This window comes from Ylistrum balloti, unplaced genomic scaffold (assembly GCF_031769215.1).
Source record: "Ylistrum balloti isolate Yb309-2 unplaced genomic scaffold, AGI_CSIRO_Ybal_v1 Utg371872, whole genome shotgun sequence".
In the NCBI taxonomy this organism is placed as follows: Eukaryota; Metazoa; Mollusca; class Bivalvia; order Pectinida; family Pectinidae; genus Ylistrum; species Ylistrum balloti.
Genome location: NW_026782925.1, coordinates 415845 through 435256, shown reverse-complemented (window position 1 = coordinate 435256; position 19412 = coordinate 415845). Strand labels below are relative to the sequence as shown.

General features: G+C 32.4%; 1 protein-coding gene across 2 annotated transcripts in view; it reads left to right on the top strand.

Annotated features, from left to right (window-relative positions):
- Positions 1-12512, top strand: part of LOC132563814 (myosin light chain kinase, smooth muscle-like) — a 36925-nt gene extending 24413 nt beyond the window's left edge. For both annotated transcript variants that reach the window (XM_060228569.1, XM_060228568.1), the window contains exons 5-11: positions 1691-1832; positions 3626-3825; positions 5479-5631; positions 6000-6045; positions 6307-6390; positions 9598-9667; positions 10483-12512. In XM_060228569.1, the coding sequence (XP_060084552.1) occupies positions 1691-1832; positions 3626-3825; positions 5479-5631; positions 6000-6045; positions 6307-6390; positions 9598-9651 (679 nt within the window). In that variant the 3' untranslated portion in view covers positions 9652-9667; positions 10483-12512. The remainder of the gene's footprint in view (positions 1-1690; positions 1833-3625; positions 3826-5478; positions 5632-5999; positions 6046-6306; positions 6391-9597; positions 9668-10482) is intronic.
- Positions 12513-19412: the final 6900 nt, after the last annotated feature.

Genomic DNA, 19412 nt, shown 5'->3' with positions numbered 1-19412 from the left:
TTAGTTTGTCTTTTGGTTCCGTTTTATACCTTGCTCTCATTTGAGAACATGACATTTCGTACTAGGATTGGCCAAGTTTTACATGGTGGATGTCGTTGATACTAGGATTGGCCAAGTTTTACATGGTGGATGTCGTTGATGAAACAGAAGACGCTTACTCTTCTGGGACACGTGTTCTTATTCTCCATGTACTTTTTTTCAGGAGTCACAATGCAAATCTTTCTTTTGTTCATAGCTTTTGAAATTTGAATTTGGATTTTGATTATGTTAACATGTTGGCATAATCTTGATAATTTCATCTGTAGAGAATATATTAAGGATATCTTGGACGTTTTTTACTCTCTCAAAAGAAGACAAAAAAGCTTCATATCTTTAAATTGTATAATTACGTATCAGATGAGAGAAAGTAAACAACCAACGAGCTGTTGATTTCAGAATACCAACCCTGATATAAAAAACACTTGTGTTAAAAGCCACCATGTATAACCCGATATGACATTCATTATATCATGAGACCAGATGCGTCATGGATGTCACCGAGATAGTTACTTCAGCGTGTTTATGAATGGGTTTTGAGGCCTGAGATACGTTATACCTCCTGATCTTGACAATATGGGCGTGTCTGTTTACTTGTTTATAAGGTCTGTGATGTGTAATGGGCGAGGTTTATGAGAATAATTGCTCTTATTTATAACAACAATACTTCAATGCATACATTTGTTCTTGTATTTTATTGAGAGCGTGGGTTATGCTGCCTTACGTCAGGTAATGATGCATAAAAACAAACGATGAACGTCCCGTGAAACAGATATTATTGTTGAAGTTGTTAGCATCTATCCCTTTGAAGAGAATTATCAGAGAAAGCAGAAACTTCTAACCAACAACGGAAAGTGTCTTTAATTTCCATGAACCTAGTTCAAGTTCAGATTTTATTTCAACTTCACCGCTTTGGTTTTACGCTTTGAAACCAACAAAATTAGCATGCCAATTACATTTCCTTTACGTCATGTGATTTGTCAATGGAAATCTTTACGTTCGTGAACGTTTATGAAATTGGAAGCAAAGTCCATTTCTACACAAGAAAGATTCTTTGTAACTTAAAAGACATCGGAATCTACAAATGCCTTCGTTTTTATTACACGTTTTGTATCTAGAAAACATTATATTGAATTTTGATATCACCACAGACAGATAGCAGTCATAGCTAATATCTATACTTCTCTCCACAATATCCTTTGATATAACGAAAACCTACAAACCCAAAGTCGATACCCCATATACTGCCGTTCAGTGTTATATATATAAATATTGAAACAGTATAAATGAATTAAATTGGACCAGTGAAATGTGTGGCAATATGTCGAAATGAGTGGCAGTATATCGGCTATATACAGAAATGAGTGGCAGTATATCGGCTATATATAGAAATGAGTGGCAGTATATTGACTATATATCGACATGAGTGGCATTATATCGGTTATATATCGACATGACACTCTAACCTCATCTGTATTTTTGTCATTTATAGTGATATTCTGTTTACCTTTATAAGGTCGTTGCATTTGCCCTTTATACTTCCATGTAGCATTTGTAATTTCATTTGAGCTTGACCAGGTACCAGTATTTTCTGGCTTTTTTATTACATTTAAAACGCAAACAATGTAATGTACGATTTTGTTGATGTTTACAGAATATCGGGAGGGGAACTGTTTGAACGTGTAATAAACGACGATTTCATATTAACTGAGAAAGCTTGTGTCATGTTTATGAGGCAAATCTGTGAAGGGGTGGAGTTTATGCACGCACGAAATGTACTTCACCTAGACATGAAGGTGAGTTTCTAATTCTTCATACATATCTTCTTAAAATCTTTCTATCAGATTTACTTGATGTGTAGTTACCAGACAATGTTATATGTTTGTAAAGAATCTAAATCTAAGGAATATTGATAGAAAAAACTGAGCTGTTTGATTTAAAGTATATACGTAGTATTATTATTCATCCTACGATTTTGCGAGGATAAAACGTTAAGTTAGTAACAAAACAAACACGATATTGTTTTCTTTTTGTTTTTGTTTACTATTATCCCTTTACCAATTAGCGTTCCCTTAGTTATACAGACACCAGAAAGAAAACTCTATTGGGTGTTTATCGGTGTTTACAACGGATAAATCCGTCAAAAAAACTTTCGAATACTCTCGTATAAAGGAAGCCAAATCCCTATCATCAAGATGTTTGTATTGCTTGTCTTTGCTAGAAGACAGGCTAACGGGCATATCGGCACCATGATGTGTTGTAAACTGAACACGTTTCCTCTGAACTGGAAGTAAAGATAACACTCATTTCACGTCTGTTAAATATAGTAATAGAAACGACTACGGTTGCTCCTCTGAGGTTTAATACATGTAGCTGAGTTAGGTTACCATGCCTAGTTACTTTAACCTTGAGTATATTTACGTCAAGGTCAAGTAGCTGGTGTACATCAACATGGCTACAGAGTGTGGGACGTAAAGTGAATTTCGGTAGCCAATGCAAAACACGTGTTTATGTTTCGAATGTATATTTTTAACATATATTTTGCTAAAAGAACGTTAAATCAAAGATCCCATCTTCTCTCTAGTCTCGTTATCAGAGATGCTTCCTTCGGATAAGTGTCGGTACATATGGTATCCATAATTGTTGTCAGTTATAATAAGTACACGGAGGTTAAGAGCTGGTTTAACCTGACATTCGAAAGCTTAGCAATCTCGTGTCGACTTATCATTCAATACTACCAATTATCAGGCGCCTTGAACTTTTCAAATCAACACCCTGTTTCGTTTTGTTTACATAATTCCTAAAACTGCTCCGACGTTTAACATTATACACTAAATTTACCGCATGATGATGGACATTTACAGACAAATCACGTGAAACATTCTTGAAGTCTACAATGGTGGCGTGTGTCTTCAACATCGAACTCATCAAATCAGAAAATATTTTTAAAAAAAGGGAAAAAACGTGGTTTTCGGGAAATATATATTTATAAAAACAGAGGATCAATGAGTAAAAACTATAGGTATACCATGGGTTGTTTATATATCGATAAACAATTAATTAATGCAATGATAAGCACAACTTATATCGTTTTGGTGTTTATTCCGTTTTTGTCCTGGATTCTGAAAGATAAATATATTTTGTTGTGCATCTATTCTGTAAATATCTATCGACATGCACTACTTCTATAGTTGCTCGTAACAGAAGGCTGTGAAGTTCTAGTTCTAGATAAGAAAAACACACACACACATATATATATCTTCAGAATAATCAGAGAGACTGGAAGTTGCGAAGAGGATAGTGGTGATTGCGTTGGGAATGTTGAATGCTCATTAAATCAAATATGTGCATTAGGTTACATCCATGTTGAATGAAGATAACGAATGTGCTCATTCATCATCAGATAAAAATATGCATATTTTCAAAGAATCATGCCAGTACACGTCTGTGTATCTTCTGCTTTTAATCTGTATTTAACTAGCAGACAAAGAGCGAAAACGTATTATGTTGTATTAATTGAACTATACTTTGTGGCTTTTTTATCAATGAGTATAGCATTTGATCCATGTTGTTATGTGTTGTGTTGCAGCCAGAAAATATCCTTTGTCTAACACGAGAGGGAAACAGAATAAAGATAATTGACTTCGGACTGGCTAGATCTTTTACACCTAAAGATGAGCTGCGGATTCTCTTTGGAACCCCAGAATTCATGGCACCGGAAGTTGTGAACTATGACCCCGTGTCTCCAGCCACGGATATGTGGAGTGTAGGCGTGATATGTTATGTGTTGTAAGTAAAGGACTTTTCTTATGGTGAAAATCTTTGCATTTTTAAAGTATTCTTAAAAAGAACAATAATGACTTAATAAAAATGTTTTATATGTGTGTAAAATTCATTTGAGAAGATCTGCTTGATAGATCCTGGGTAGCAAGTATCCATAAGACATTGTATATTTTATATGACCTGCCTTTAAGTGCAGATCTGGAAATGCAAGCACTGAAATGAAATGTTATCATTTTATTGCCTTCTAATGTTTATATAGAAGTGCATCTTTACGCATTGTATGTATATATAACCTTACCAGTTCCGGTCGTATATTCCTACAGTGATAACATCACCTCGGTTCTAACTAGACCAACAGATAACACGCACCTGTTGTAACATGCTTACTTACATAAGCAAAGCGTTTGTAAAGATCAGGTGAAAAATCTATACACATGCACACCAATGTCATTACATAGCAACATATATCAGTCTACAAAAAGTAACGTTTGACGTCAGAAAAATGATGTTTCTTTACTCTCCGAATGCGTAGCCTACACGTTTCTTAGTGGTATTTTATAATTGACGTCTGACAATTCAAAGAATGTTTTTTACGTCATATTTGAACTTTATCTAAACACACCCTCCTTCATCACCAATCTAATGTTTTGTTCATTTCTGAGTTTATAGTCTTTTTGAAAACCCCTTTAAAGTATAGTTAATCTGATTAGGAACATCAAGTACAGTCTGTTGTGATCATATTAACTCCCACTTTAGCCCCAATCAACTTAACTGCAATTTCATAGTAATTATAAACTGAAGTTAGGCTTTGATTCTCGTTTTTAAAGCTACATAGCTATTCAAAATAACATATTTGTAATGTACTAAAATGGGTCGCTATTCCAGCAGCAACATATCACCAATGCTGATATCTTATAACAGTAAACAACATTCCAGCATATGTAATATCTTGTCTTTCATAACAGGAATCACACATGCAAATCCGACTCCATTACAACCCTTTTTATAAGATAAAAAACAAAATAGTAAACTGAATTAGATATTCTCAATTTTTTACTATAAGTATTTGCAAAAGTGAAAATTAAACGAAAAAATGGTCACATCTTCTGAAAAAGTTTAAAGTAAAATAAAAAAACTAATGGCCGACAAATGATAGACAAAATATTACTTAGGAAATTATCAATAAGCCTGCACAATTCGACGAGCACATATTTACGGATTGTTATTTATTCACCGTTGCTACGTCGAAGTGTATTTACACAGGGGTGACTTTGTGTTGCCTAGTGAACCATACCACCAAGTACTTGGTTACTTAAGCATCACTAACACACCAAAATACTTCAAAGAACATCAAATCTAATTTTCTATTTATTTTTAGTTACTTTAAGTAGATTTATCTATTTTATTATATCTAAATGACTTACATATCTCTCAATCAACAGTAAACATAAACAGAAATAAAAAAACAAACAAACAAAATAACTTTTTACATGATATAGTGATACTGTGCATGCCAAATCGCCAATAACTATAAATATGTATACAGAGTATGGGGTTGTGATAAGCTGTATCTAGAGAGATGTGTAAAACGTCACCTCAGTGTCATTTATGTGTTTCAATTTAGCATACAGATCATTATCAATGTTATTTCTGTTTCAGATTGTCTGGCTTATCTCCGTTCATGGGTGATGCGGAAGCGGAAACACTTGTAAATGTAACATATGCTAAATGGGATTTCACGGCGGAAGAGTTTGAAAGTATTTCAATGGATGCAAAAGATTTCATCTCTCATCTTCTGGTAAAAGATCCCAAGTAAGTATTCATCTGATATCTACCCAGAAAGTCAATCGTAAGGTGAATGAGGATTAATATTATCAAACATTTATTAACAAAATATACTACTTTTTATTTAAATGAGAGAGTCAGTCAAACAGTTTAAAGGAAAAATAAATGTCATATCGTTAACCTAAAGAAAATGGCTCATATTATCTTAAATAGATAATGAAACCTACGAGAAATGATTTTTATAGAACCAAGGGAACTTTACAAACATTCATTTAAGATATTTTTTCATTAGCAGATCAAAGCAATTTTATGTATGGCGAAATCCAGTATATTCTCAGAAATGTAGAAATTGCGATTTTTTAGTACTTATTTTCATGCATTTTTTTCTTCAACAGGAAGCGTATGTCTTCAAAGGAATGTATGGAACACCGTTGGCTTCGGGTAGGTTTTATTCCCGATAAATCTTCAATAAATCAGATACTACCGAGAACATTATTATGTTACCATTAGAATCAGACGGATATAGCGATGCAGTACAAATGTTTCCAATAAATTTCGAATTCGTTCTAGATATCGACGTTTAGATTGGTTGAATAAAAACTGTTATTTCATATTGGTTGAACATTATATTTTATTTCGACATATATGTGTGAAATGAACTAGAACGTGAAAACTTTATAAACGTTGTTTTTGGTATTTCAGCGGTCTGTGAAAAGAGAAGTAACGGTCGAAAGGTCATTGTCAAAGAAACGTTTGAGAAAATTCGTTTTCCGGCGAAAGTGGCAGGTAAGAACGATATCCTTGTAGTGGACAGTGGTCATTTGATGAAAGACTAGACTCTCAATTAATGTAAACTTAATTTTGTAATTGCTGTTGATAATTTCCCGAAAAGAATTATTTTTGCTCGCATGACTTTGTGTGGAGATTCCTTCACAATGATTTTTAGTACCTCATCTTGTGAACGTGAAGATAGAGATCTTTACAATAACAGAATGCATTTAAATATTTTTTTGCTGAAAACAAATTCTTGCCTTTATATCATAAAAATGTAATTTACTAAAGCGATAAAACTGTTTTTGAAATGAAAAAATACCATGACAACTTCGCCAGGATCATACTATAAATATAACACTCTGTTGTTAAGTTGCTATAAAGTGTTTACATTTGCTGTGCTGAACCGATGCGAATTGTAGACAGAACACAACAAAGGTCTGAGGGAAATAATAATGCTTATTACGACTTTCAGTCCATTAACCGCTTTATTTGCAAGTAACAATTGACTCCATCGAAACAAAGGCATAACGGTACATTATTTAATAAACAAACAACAGGGGTTCCTTTTACATCGGTAATAAAAATTAGTTATTGTTAGGAACGGATGCTGTTTGTAAGTAATGATTTACGTCAATCATCAATTACATGTTTTTACTCGAATCTGTACATGATGTTCGTACCTCTTCAAATACTTATTGAAAAGTCCTTTATTTTGAAAATGTCCATAGTTACTCGTTTGTTTTTGTTTGTATCATACAAATTGTTTTCAAATATTGATATAATAATCAACATTAATATCATGATTTTCAACAAAAGCGAATAAATAGTTTATCAGGAGGAAGATAATGTTGCGAAAAATAACATTCTTGGACATTTTTCTTCTTTTTTTTTGCAGGATTTTTGTTCTCATATATTCTAGAGATAAATTCATTTAGTAAAACGTTAAAAATTATATGAGTCAACTTTATGATTAGAATTTATTTCTATTGTCTTAATATCATTATGGATTAGGTTATTACAGATGTACTCGCCATTCAGAAACATTTGTATTCTTTACAGCCATGTATTAACACAGGTGAGACTATTATCAGCGTGCGTCGTTAACTGGTAGCCACCAATTTTTGCCTTTTTTAGTGTAAACATGTATATTTGTAGCATTAGTTGATGAAAGGTAAGCCATGACTGTTTTTATTAAATGTAGTGTCACCAGATTGTTTCCTCCCCATCAAAAGAACCAAGTATAAACCATTCCAGATTCATTGTTGATATGTTTACATAATACCCTCATTGTGTCGCCTTCATATTCAACCTATGGAACATATATTTTTTAATTACGGCCTAATTGTGTTTTTAAAGACGTTTCTTCATTATAACAGTGTGCTGTAATCTTTAGTATATATTTCAATTGTGTATTTCCCCATCAACAATAACAAACTGACTGGGAACACCATCTAGACCATCATTTGGCTACTCCCTGGAAGTGCTGATACCATACATTCATAAGATATTCGTCTAAAAACATGCATAACTGTTGAATAAGTTTTATCATATGAAGTCCGTTCATAAAATGATTGATAGAAAACATTAATTCTAGTTTTAGGTTTAGGGACACAATTATAATGAGAAATTAAAACCTAAATTGAAGATCTTTTCTGTTGCTTTGGACTTTTTTTCTAACATCCTTCTTCGAATTAATAATTCTTGTTCGAAGAATAAATCAGCTGGCAGACAGACTGGTGTATTGTTATGTTAAATACATGAAAAGTGAAAGTAGTTTATCAGTGTTCTTTTTGAAAATGCATGTTTTAGATTCTCTCTTATCGAAACTTCTAGAAAAAACATAGAAATAATCTAATTTGTAGCACTGACGGTAGATTTAGGTTGTAATACTACATGTTGATTTACGTCGCGATTCTGGTAGCACTGAAAGTTGCATATTGAATTCTAGCTACAGATAGAGAATGAAATTATAATGTAGCTTTAGGTAAGCTCTCGAGGTGTTCCAAAGATTCCCCTTTTCTGATGTATTTTCTACATTTTTCGCATGTGTCATATAACTTTTTTTAATTAACGCTAAAATGATAGTGATTGAGAGACTCATCTGAATTGGAAATAAATGAAAAAAATAAAAATATTAATTCTAACTTTAGGGGATAGACTTTTCAAGGACGTTTAATTAGAAATGACAGCTGATCGCCTTTTATTAACGCTAGTGTTTGATTTCCAAAGTACATGTGAACCAGGTTTGACATATATAGCAAACATTGATAAAGCTCTTTCAGTTCTATACGTTCAGACATCCATTGGTTATATTGGTTTGATTAGATCACACTCCAATTTTTCACTGACATACGAAGACAAAATATTGATATTTATTCTCGGGTAAAGATATTTACCATACTAAAAACATTTCGTGTTGTGTCAAAGAATGAAATTTTAATATAGGCATAACCTGCTTTGAAAAAATCAAGAAATTGCCTGAAAACCAAACGGATCTCGTGTTGTAATCGTGAAATCATATTCTTTTCATATTTTGTTTGTTCATGTTTGTAAACGTCCGAGTCATTCATTAAAGGTAAATTTCCAATAGCTTAAACCCTGTTGCAGACTTTAATTGGGTGATTATTGAACTATTGAAGCAGTTGACAATTCTCTTTTACAAATAGATGGTAACCAAAACGTTTTGATGTAGGAAAAACACACATATATATTTTCAGTTGAATTTCAAGTTACGTGTACGTTCGCATGACACTTAAGATAATCAGATTAGACTAATAAACATATTGATAATTTATTTAATAAGTGGCAATCACTGTTTGGAAAAAAATATTTTTGTAAAAGTTTAATTTTTTTGAAATTCTGTTCCGAATTTTCACATTGTTTGATCCCAAACATCACTGAAGAGTCTTAGAATGACTAAATTGATTGATGGTGCTTTTTAAGCAATTTTTGATTAGTTTAACTCTAAATTTGTATTGAAATATTATTTTTCATTTGCGTGTCTTTTCTACAAATCTTTAACAACAGTCATAAATTGAAATAAATGCTTAACCTAGATATAAAAAACTGGGTCAAATAAATACACTTGACGAGGTCCAGAATCAGATGGAATGAATCCCTATGTGAGTTCTACCTAAACCCGCTACTGTTCCTAATAAATGTTGTAAGTATTTATACCTCACTTCCAGTCTTATCACTGTATCCGTCTTGTATTTGCAGAAAGCGGTGAATGCGATGTTGGCCCTGAAGAGAATGGGAGTCAATCTTACCTAAACACTGACACTCCACGGTAAGGCACTGTTATCAGGGCGTCACTGAGCAAAAGATGTTTTTGTTGGTATTATATTTCAATTAGTACTCGAGAAAAGATGTTCGCCAAAAATGATATCCCGGGAAGTTTGCCTAATGGACGTATATCGGTGTATTATATCGTACAAAAAATATAATTCAATCTTACAATCCATATCGGTAAAGTGCATTTTTTCTCGGTGGGTCAGATCGAGAATAAGTTTAACCTTCTAAGAATACTCTTCCTCTCGCGATTTTGTTGTAAAGTTCGAACATACTTCACTCATATTTGATATTTGAATTCTAAATTGATTAAATATTCTAATAAAAATGTGTATATATGAGAATGATTTTCATAAATGTTAATGATTTCTATCAAACCTGTAATGTTAAAAAGACGATGGAAATATTTTACTTGGTTAAATGACTTCAGATCGCTCAAAAATTTTCGCGAGAATGACATTTTCGCTTTTGTTACGGTTACTATTGTGATCATAAAAATTAATGCGTGAAACAATGATATATGTGTGTTTTAGATATCCTATCATATCCAGATTATGAAACTTGCATTCGTTAAAATACCTTTCGTTCGTTTCGAAAGGAAATCGCGAAAATTCTGATCCTTGAAAATTTGGAACTTTACGGTAGTAGCAAAAATAGAAGTCACTAGAAAATGATTGAATCAGTAGTATACAACCCACTATCAACATCTTCATTTATTTTTCAACTTCTTTCACAAAAAATATTAATACATAAATTTAAGTATTTGTCTTATCTTGTTTAAAGGATTGAGAGCGTGTTCTTTTTCACTTGCAGGTGATCGTCAAGTTTATTTAACATCAAACGACTGGAGTTTGGATATTAAGGACTTTCACACATTCACAGATAAAGAAGGATGCCTGTTCTTTCTTTGAAATATGCCACTCGCTTGCATTATAAATTTAACACAAACATTATCGGGATGGTGTGAAAGGGACGGAACCCTAAACGGGGATAAGGTGTTCTCATCCAGGACGTAACAAGTACATCTTGTTTTGTGCTTCGTTATTTTTTTGAACAGATCTATATTTTGCTTCATCCATGTGACAAGATAAAGAATATGCGATCTTCCGGTGAAGCAACTTCCTGATACTATCAAAGCTGATTTTAAGTTTCATTAAATAAAGATGAAAAAACAATTTACGTCATGAACATATTGTGTGGTAGGATTATAACACAAAGTATGTTCCTCGTATCAATTTTCATTTTAATATATTTCTCATGTATCGAATTGCCATTCTGTTTGTTTCTTATGTCTATTTATTTGCTTTTGTTGTTATCAATTACGTAAATCTTCTGTATTATAAAGATATGTTTCAAGTAATCCACATTCCGTTGGTTTTATGTTATTCCGGAATGCGACTCTCTATCAGATGAATCGAAGAGGAAGTGAGTCTCATATTAATTTCATAGTAAAACAAAAATGTTTTGGTAACCATAGGAACTACTGAAATTTCTATATAAAATTATATCGGGACAGATATTCAGTTTGGTCACTCACCTTGTAGATCTATCAGGGTAATTAATTTTCACAAACATCTGCAATATTCAGATTATTAATAACAATTCCTCAAATATAGACCCGGGTCGTCTATTAACCTCAAATACCGATATGAAAACTTCACTAACACATACTAGACCTGCCCCCTCTACTAGCGATCTTCCCAATTATCTCCCCTTCCTTTGCCACTAACATATTTTCTAGAATATAGCAGATTTGTGCATTTTATTGTAACAAAAATATATCTGGATACAATCACTTACTTCGGGAATTTTTTTTATGCAAAACTATATGTATAACTCTTATAATTGAAAAAAAAATGTACAAATTCATGGTTTAAAAAGTGTGCAGCGGAAAATAAATAAGAATCAGGTTATTAATTTGTTTTAAGTACATTTTGAAATGTATTCGCACAAAACTGACAGGAGTACGGGTGAATGTGTCGCGAGTATGTGAAAATGTTCGGGATGGGTTACATTTGTAATATAAACAACTAATTATTGGTAATGTGGAGTACATATACATTTATTCATATGTTGTCTGTGTGGTAATATTGTGTGTCTATCATAAAAAGTTCATTGTAAACTATCGTATCTACAGTTCTTTGATTTAGTTAATATAATAGGTAGATAAAAAAGCCTTAATGCTTTTGTTGAATCAAGATATAAATACAGCCTTACACACAGTAGGGTCTATTACAGGTAAAGTATACCTCAGTGAGACTTAATTTGAGAGCAGTTAATTTCACAATCGACATTGCCTTTACTTGTTTGTAAGGGGAAAATACTTATATCAATAGCTCGGAAATATATTGTCATGCTTGAATTAGTAATCAGTCTTTAAAGCGAATTTAGGTGACGTTAAATTCACGTGCAATGTTATTTATTTTTGAGTTGGCGGTATATAAAATATTGAATACAATTACAGAATAAATACAATTTTTGTGAGACGTATTTTCTGTTTAATTATTTAGAATATCCATTTTATTTAGATAAAATTGAATAATGTCTTAAGATATTGATGTAGACTATGCCTTAAAGTGTAGTCCAGTTACCTTTATAGTCAAAATTGTTGTCTGATATATGCTTTATTCTAATTTGTTTCTTCTAATTATGGCGATTAAATGAATTATTCACGTGAATTGCATATATGAAGATGAATATACCACATATATTCATAACACGTTCATTTCATAATCAGATCCACAGCAATATCTTAACGGCAGTGAATTATTTTGATAGTTAAGCAAACTCTATGGAGTTATTTTGGAATGCGCATGCGTTTTAAAGTTGATGTGTGGTATAGATTAGAGAAAGATCTTTTTAATAAATTTTAATTCAGAAATCTTTCTCGTGTTTTGATTATTTTCTTTTATTTGTATTTCTTTATTAAATGGTTTTTTAAGGACGGCAAAGTGTTGTGCAAAACACTGTCAGGTTAAAATGCAAGTTTGAATACAATTTTAGTGATACATATACAACTAGATTTTATCGGGAAACGAATAACTTTGCATTATCCAAATGTTTCGTTTATATTTATGATCAACCAATGAAAATCCAGAATGGAAGTTTATTTAAGAAGGAAAAAAAGCAATAGAAAGGGGTTTGTGCTAACTCGGAATTCAATCAGTTATGCTTGAAGTACATATAAACACCTTCAAATATTCTACAGAGCAAATATTTTATGACAAACAGTAAAATGAGTTTTTTTAAAATATCTTTTCAAAAATTAATGTCAGTTTTCTTTCGAAAACATGTGAAAATTGTGTTAGGTGCCACTGAATAATTCTTAGGCAATGATGGCTATCGACCTAATCCAATAATCCAACAGATTTTAACATACACATAGAAAAATGACAATGTGGAAGGTGATTTCTTGTGAATGGCTTATCTAAAGATGCATTTATCATTTATATCATAACGATAGACTTAAATACAATACCTAACCTTCACAATTACTCTTTTGAAAAGGCTGGGTTATCATCCGAAACAGGTGTGAAATCGAGCGAGAAGACAAAATTCATACCAACGTCTTTTTTATTCAAGACATTTATTATTTAAGATAACATGCATCAAGTTTCTTATTTTTACCTTGATAAATAGACCGTTTGTTAGTAATGTTTGCAATCAATTGATATTCAAAATATATTTCTAGATGTCATACATAACACGTGCATCATTTTGAGAACTTGACATGACTTGGCTTGGTCTATATGTTTATTGCGGGAGTTTTATCAATGAAGTAGAGATCACTTACCCTTTCAGGACACCTGGTCTTAAACTGTTTCCCTTTGTCTCTAAATAATTTAAATTGATCCATCGTCATCTATGAAGCCGAATTTGCTTCCCGAAGTTTGAAGTATAAAATCATGAAACTTTAAGATATACTAATGATCTTTCTCTTTAAATGACAAGAAATTTATTTATCATACCCATGGTAGATACCCACCAGAATTAGAAATCAAGGTCACCGCAGATTTTTGCTATATTATAAGCCTACCAATTATTTTTACTTCAGCGAAAATAAGTAGTTTTTAGAGTTTTTCTCGATAAGATTATTTCTCATTTCTAAAAAGCCATAAATCTGCTTCTCCATCATATAATGATTATTTTTTCACGCCTCAATTGATTTGATATCAACGGATTTATTCAAACAACCTTGACAACTGATAGAAAGGTCTAAAACACACTTTGAGAAAGGTAGTTTCGTTGTTGTTAAAATTATTCTCAATCGAAAAAGTACCAATACTTGCTTGAATAGAGAAAGATTTGGACAAGGGTGCCATCGATGAAGCAAAAAACGATTAACCCTACGGACTACCTGGTCTTATCTTATGTTACGTATACATTTTCAAGGGTTTTCGTGTATCTGTTTTGGTTCCGTTGATGTTTGGCATTGTCTCATCAGTTTTGAGATAGGATTATGTTTTTGTTTATTTGTCGGTGTTATCTTGTGTGTTATTTATTAATTCAAGCAGAAAAAAATCGTACATGGTGTTAACTGTGTTTTCACACATAAACACCACAAAAACTCGTATCATGAACATACCTTGAATACATATGCCAGCCATTTACGATAATGTTTGGCACATTCTTGGTAATGGAAGAAGTCTGTTCCCTGAAGCCTTCCCCGTACATGTACAGCTGTCAGAGTGCAGCGTATACCAAGATCATATTGTATTATCAGCTGAATAAAGACTTTATCTTCAAAATAGCAAAATTGCATTGTTTTATTAGAATATAAATTTTCATATTTTGAGAAAAAATGAACTTACACATCGGTTAATATTACTTAAACCTGGTTCATAAAAATGCTCAAACATCTCATTTTAAGAGAGTGATTGTATTTGTCCAGTATCCATATACAAACCTGTAAAATTCATTCCGAACTCACAGCTATTGGTTGGTTCTCTCCGGTTAATTTCTGTGCGTAACATATATCTATATCATTTCTCACATTAGTTGAAACAATATCGAATAATGACAATTTTTGAATGAAATGTTAAAAAGTTAATAAGCTGAAGCTGGTTATGTTATCGATTGGACCTACCGAATTAAAACAGAAGATCGAAATACCAGGCCTAAAATTTCTAGCTGTAAAAAATGAAGAGATAAATTTCAGAAGAAAAGTAATAGCTCATTATTTTCAAGAAATAAGGAATTCATACTTTCACGTTACACAATACTATAAAAGTCAGTTTTGTACACAAACTGTCTTTAACACGTATTTAACCTTTAAATATTTACTGTTGGCGTTCAGTACAACAAACGTGTATTGACCAGGGTATTTATAAATGTAAACTTGGTCAATGCTAGTGGACGGTGTCCTAATTCGTGTCGGGGTCATGTATAATCCACATATACTATTATTATACTACAGTCTTCTATGTGTGTCCGAGCGGAACGATTACAAACATATATAACTTCTGTAAGTAAAAACAGAGATCTATTTCTCCGACACCGATTTCAGAATTGGTAAGTACTAATATTGATCTAGGATATGATATGTATTGTTAGGTTCTCTTGATTATGAATAATTGCTGGCATATTTATATTTTTTCATATGGTGATCGTTTAAATGACCCGATTTCCGTGGTGTATAGAACTTGCTTGTGACCTTTAATAAATGATAATACTTTGTTATACTCATCATTGAGGGCCATAGATAACACACTTACTACATATTGATGATATAATTCACACACATCCTTATCACCTTGATTCTTATATATGTATCTAAATTAAAGAGAATCAAAATATCGTTTCGGATATACTGGCAAAATTGTAAACTCTAGATACGTTCCGAAAGTCCACAAAGCATACAATATCTACCGCATATTGTAATTCATCCCTTACGGGAAAATGAAAAACAAACCACCGATGCGAAGGTCGTTGAGATTTGTAAACGTATTGATGTAAATATCTCTACCGATGACATCAACAGATCTCACGTGATTGGTGACATACGTAATGGAAAGTCTCAAATCATATGTAGATTGCGCAACTGGAAAATCAAGACCAGTATATACCAGTCGCGTCTCAAATTAAAGAATCTCCAATCCGACCAGTTTCGTGTTTTTATAACTGAAGACCTGACATCATTCCGACAAAAGATCATCGCGGGTTTGTCAAAAGCCAAAAGAGAGAAGAAAATCCACTCATTTTGGACGAACGACGGTCGAGTATTCTACAGGGCTACATACAATTCCGCGAAAATCCTAGTGAAGCAGTACGAGGATATATCTCACTTGACTTCCTCTAGTTGAGCCAATTCATATACAAGTACATTGTACCTGACATCACGTGTCTATCATCATGTGGACATTCTATTGTGTTAATAAGTAACAATGTCTTCTGGAAATAAGGCTAACCTTGATTATACATCACTTTGAAAAAATTGAAAGGAAAAACGAGTACACATACCTATACTGAATATATTCATGCAATTAATGCCCATTATGCCATTATGCGTATATATCTATTTGTATTTACAAGTACCAAACTTGGTCTTCTGGTGACAAGTTTAACTTTATATGCGTACATTACTCTCATGCTTCTGTTTTTTTTTTTTTTTTTTTTTTTGAGTTATTACACTTTTGTACAAGTGCGCTTACGAATGCATACGTAATACAAATATATACTAAATATATACTTACCATCTGTGTTCATTCGGCGTACTTTACTCACATGTTAAAAATAATAAAAAAAGTTTTTTTTTTTTTTTTTTTTTTTTTTTAATCATGAATACGGAGTGATATTTTTGTACATGAGCGCTTACGAGCGCATACAATATACTATACATATACTGAATATATAAATACCATCTGTCTTCATTCTGCATACATTTATCACACGATAAGAAAAATCCAAATGCTTTTTTTGAATCATGAATATGGAGTTATTACATTTTTGTACATGTGCGCTTACGAATGCATACATTATACTATATTCATACTGAATATATACATACCATCTGTGTTCATTCAGCGTACATTCCTCACATGATTAAAAAAAAAAAAAAATGTTTATTTTTTTTTATTTTTTTTTTTTTTTTTTTCCTTTTGAATCATGGCTATGGAGTTATTTTTTCGTTCATGTGCGCTTACGAATCCATACATTATACTGTATATATACTTACCATCTGTGTTCATTTTGCGTACATTCCTCACATGTTAAAAAAATCAATTGTTTATAGTGTGGTATTATTAATACCAACTTATATTTATACATGTGTGATATTCATCGGATGGATATATACTTTGCGCATATGCGTTTTTCTAATGTAACCCATGTATATAGTTTTGCCTTTAGTATTACCAACTATTCCTTACGGATATCCAGTATATAAACATACAATTTTGTTATATGTCTTTACATACGTTAATATACCCAATACCTACCCCTCATTCCTCGGTATTCGACATGATACTTATCTGTTTCATTGTTATACCTTCCCTTTGCTGTCTACTATACTATAGCTTCATCTTTCCAATGGCGCATTGTCATCCTCCCTCTCCAAAGTTATTCTCTTTTCTCGATTCCTCCCCAACCTTAGGATATGTCTGTGCACCCCTTTTTTCGTTGGTAGTCCTCCACCTATTTCTATTTTTTGTCAACTTCCAACCTCCATGACAGGTAACGACGTGTGTGCATGGAGGGCTGCCATAGGTTGTTTTTATAGTAAATTATCGTGTATTTCAATCACCTTTGTTCTTAAAGTTAAAAATTGTTTATTTTTATTTCTAGCATTGCTCTCCAATCTAAATTGCCTCCATCGGATCTATCTTTTGCTTTTGCAGTTGTCCCATTGCATCCACAATCCTTATAATTCAGCTTTAATTGTTTTATTGATAGCGGGCGATATTCATCCAAACCCCGGACCTAGTTCTAATAGTAGTTCATCTATCAGTGCTCTTAGTATATTACACCTAAACATTCGTAGCTTACGTAACAAATTAAATTATATGTCCTCACTAGTAGACGATGTTGATATTTTAGCCATTACTGAAACACATCTCGACAACTCTGTACCAAACTCCGACATCATAATTGATGGTTTCTCTGAACCATTCCGGAAAGATAGGAATATGTTTGGTGGTGGAGTTGCCATGTATTTTTCTGAATCCCTTATCGCCAAGCGTAGAACTGATCTTGAATTTGGGAACTCTGAAATGATATGGTCACAAGTCAAACTCCAAAATTTTCTTTATTTAATATGTAATATTTACAGACCTCCCTCATCCAACGCCAATGTCTTATGGCAGCATCTTCGACATTCAGTTGATATAGCACTCGAAGAAACACCAAACGTAATAATTACAGGTGATTTAAATATCGATTTTTTGAAAAATGATAGAGTTGATCTAAGTAATATTCTTTCCCAATATAATCTAACAAATGTTATTACCGAACCAACCAGACGTACTGATACTTCTTCTACACTCCTTGACCCCATTATTGTTAGTGATACTGTAGATGTAGTTTTCTCTGATGTGATCGAAATTGAGCGAGCAATTAGTGACCATGATGCTGCTTTCGTCGTCATTAATATTCCTGTAACAATTAAACACAACTTCAGAAGAAAAGTATGGCTGTACAATCAATCCAATGTGGACGAACTTAAAAATATGATCAATAGTATTCCGTGGCTAGAAAATTTCACCCATATGTTAAACGTTAACGAAATGTGTAATTATTTCACCGAGAAATTCTTAAATGCTGTAAATACGTGTATACCCTCGAGAGAAGTATTAGTGCGTGATGGTGACAAGCCCTGGATGAATGGTCTGCTAAGACGCAATATCAGAAAAAGGGATAGACTTAAAAGAATAATGTTTAATAATAGTACTGAGCGTAATAAAAATAATTATAAGTACATGAGAAACAGAGTAAACAATATGATTAAAAGAGCCAAGGAATTATTTTATGAAAATGTAAATACGGTGATTGACAAAAGTAATAGCAATCCCAAAATGTATTGGAAACTTCTACGAAGTATTCTTAAGGGCAAAACAAATATTGAAATTTCCCCCCTACTAGACTCTTTTACAAACGAAATTTTATATGACAATGACAGTAAATGTGAATTGTTGAATAACTATTTTAGTTCTGTATGTAATCTATCAGAAAATGACATAGACAAAGATTTACCTTTTTTTGAACGGCGCACCAACTCCGTTTTATCTGAAATCCATATAGCTCCTGGTGAAGTTGAAGATATTATAAATATTCTTAATTTAAATAAAGCAACAGGTCCTGATGGTATAAGTCATAAAATGCTCAAACTTGTAGCCAATGAAGTTTCCGTACCACTGTCTATTATATTTAATCGATCACTATCTTCCTCTGTATTTCCTGATTTGTGGAAAATTGCCCACGTAATGCCCGTATTTAAAGCTAACGATCCAAGTGTCACTTCTAATTATAGACCAATTTCACTCATAAGTTGTATAGGTAAACTGTTTGAACGTGTGATATATAAGCACATCTACAATTTTTTGATTGAAAATGATCTTATTTACAAGTATCAGTCAGGATTCCTACCTAATCATTCCACAACTCATCAACTAATTGAGTTATATCACTCTATAATTACCTCCTTAGAAAAATTTGAACATTCTATTTTAATTTTTTGTGACTTTTCCAAGGCGTTTGACAGAGTCTGGCACAAAGGCCTTATATTTAAACTAAACAACTACGGTATTTCT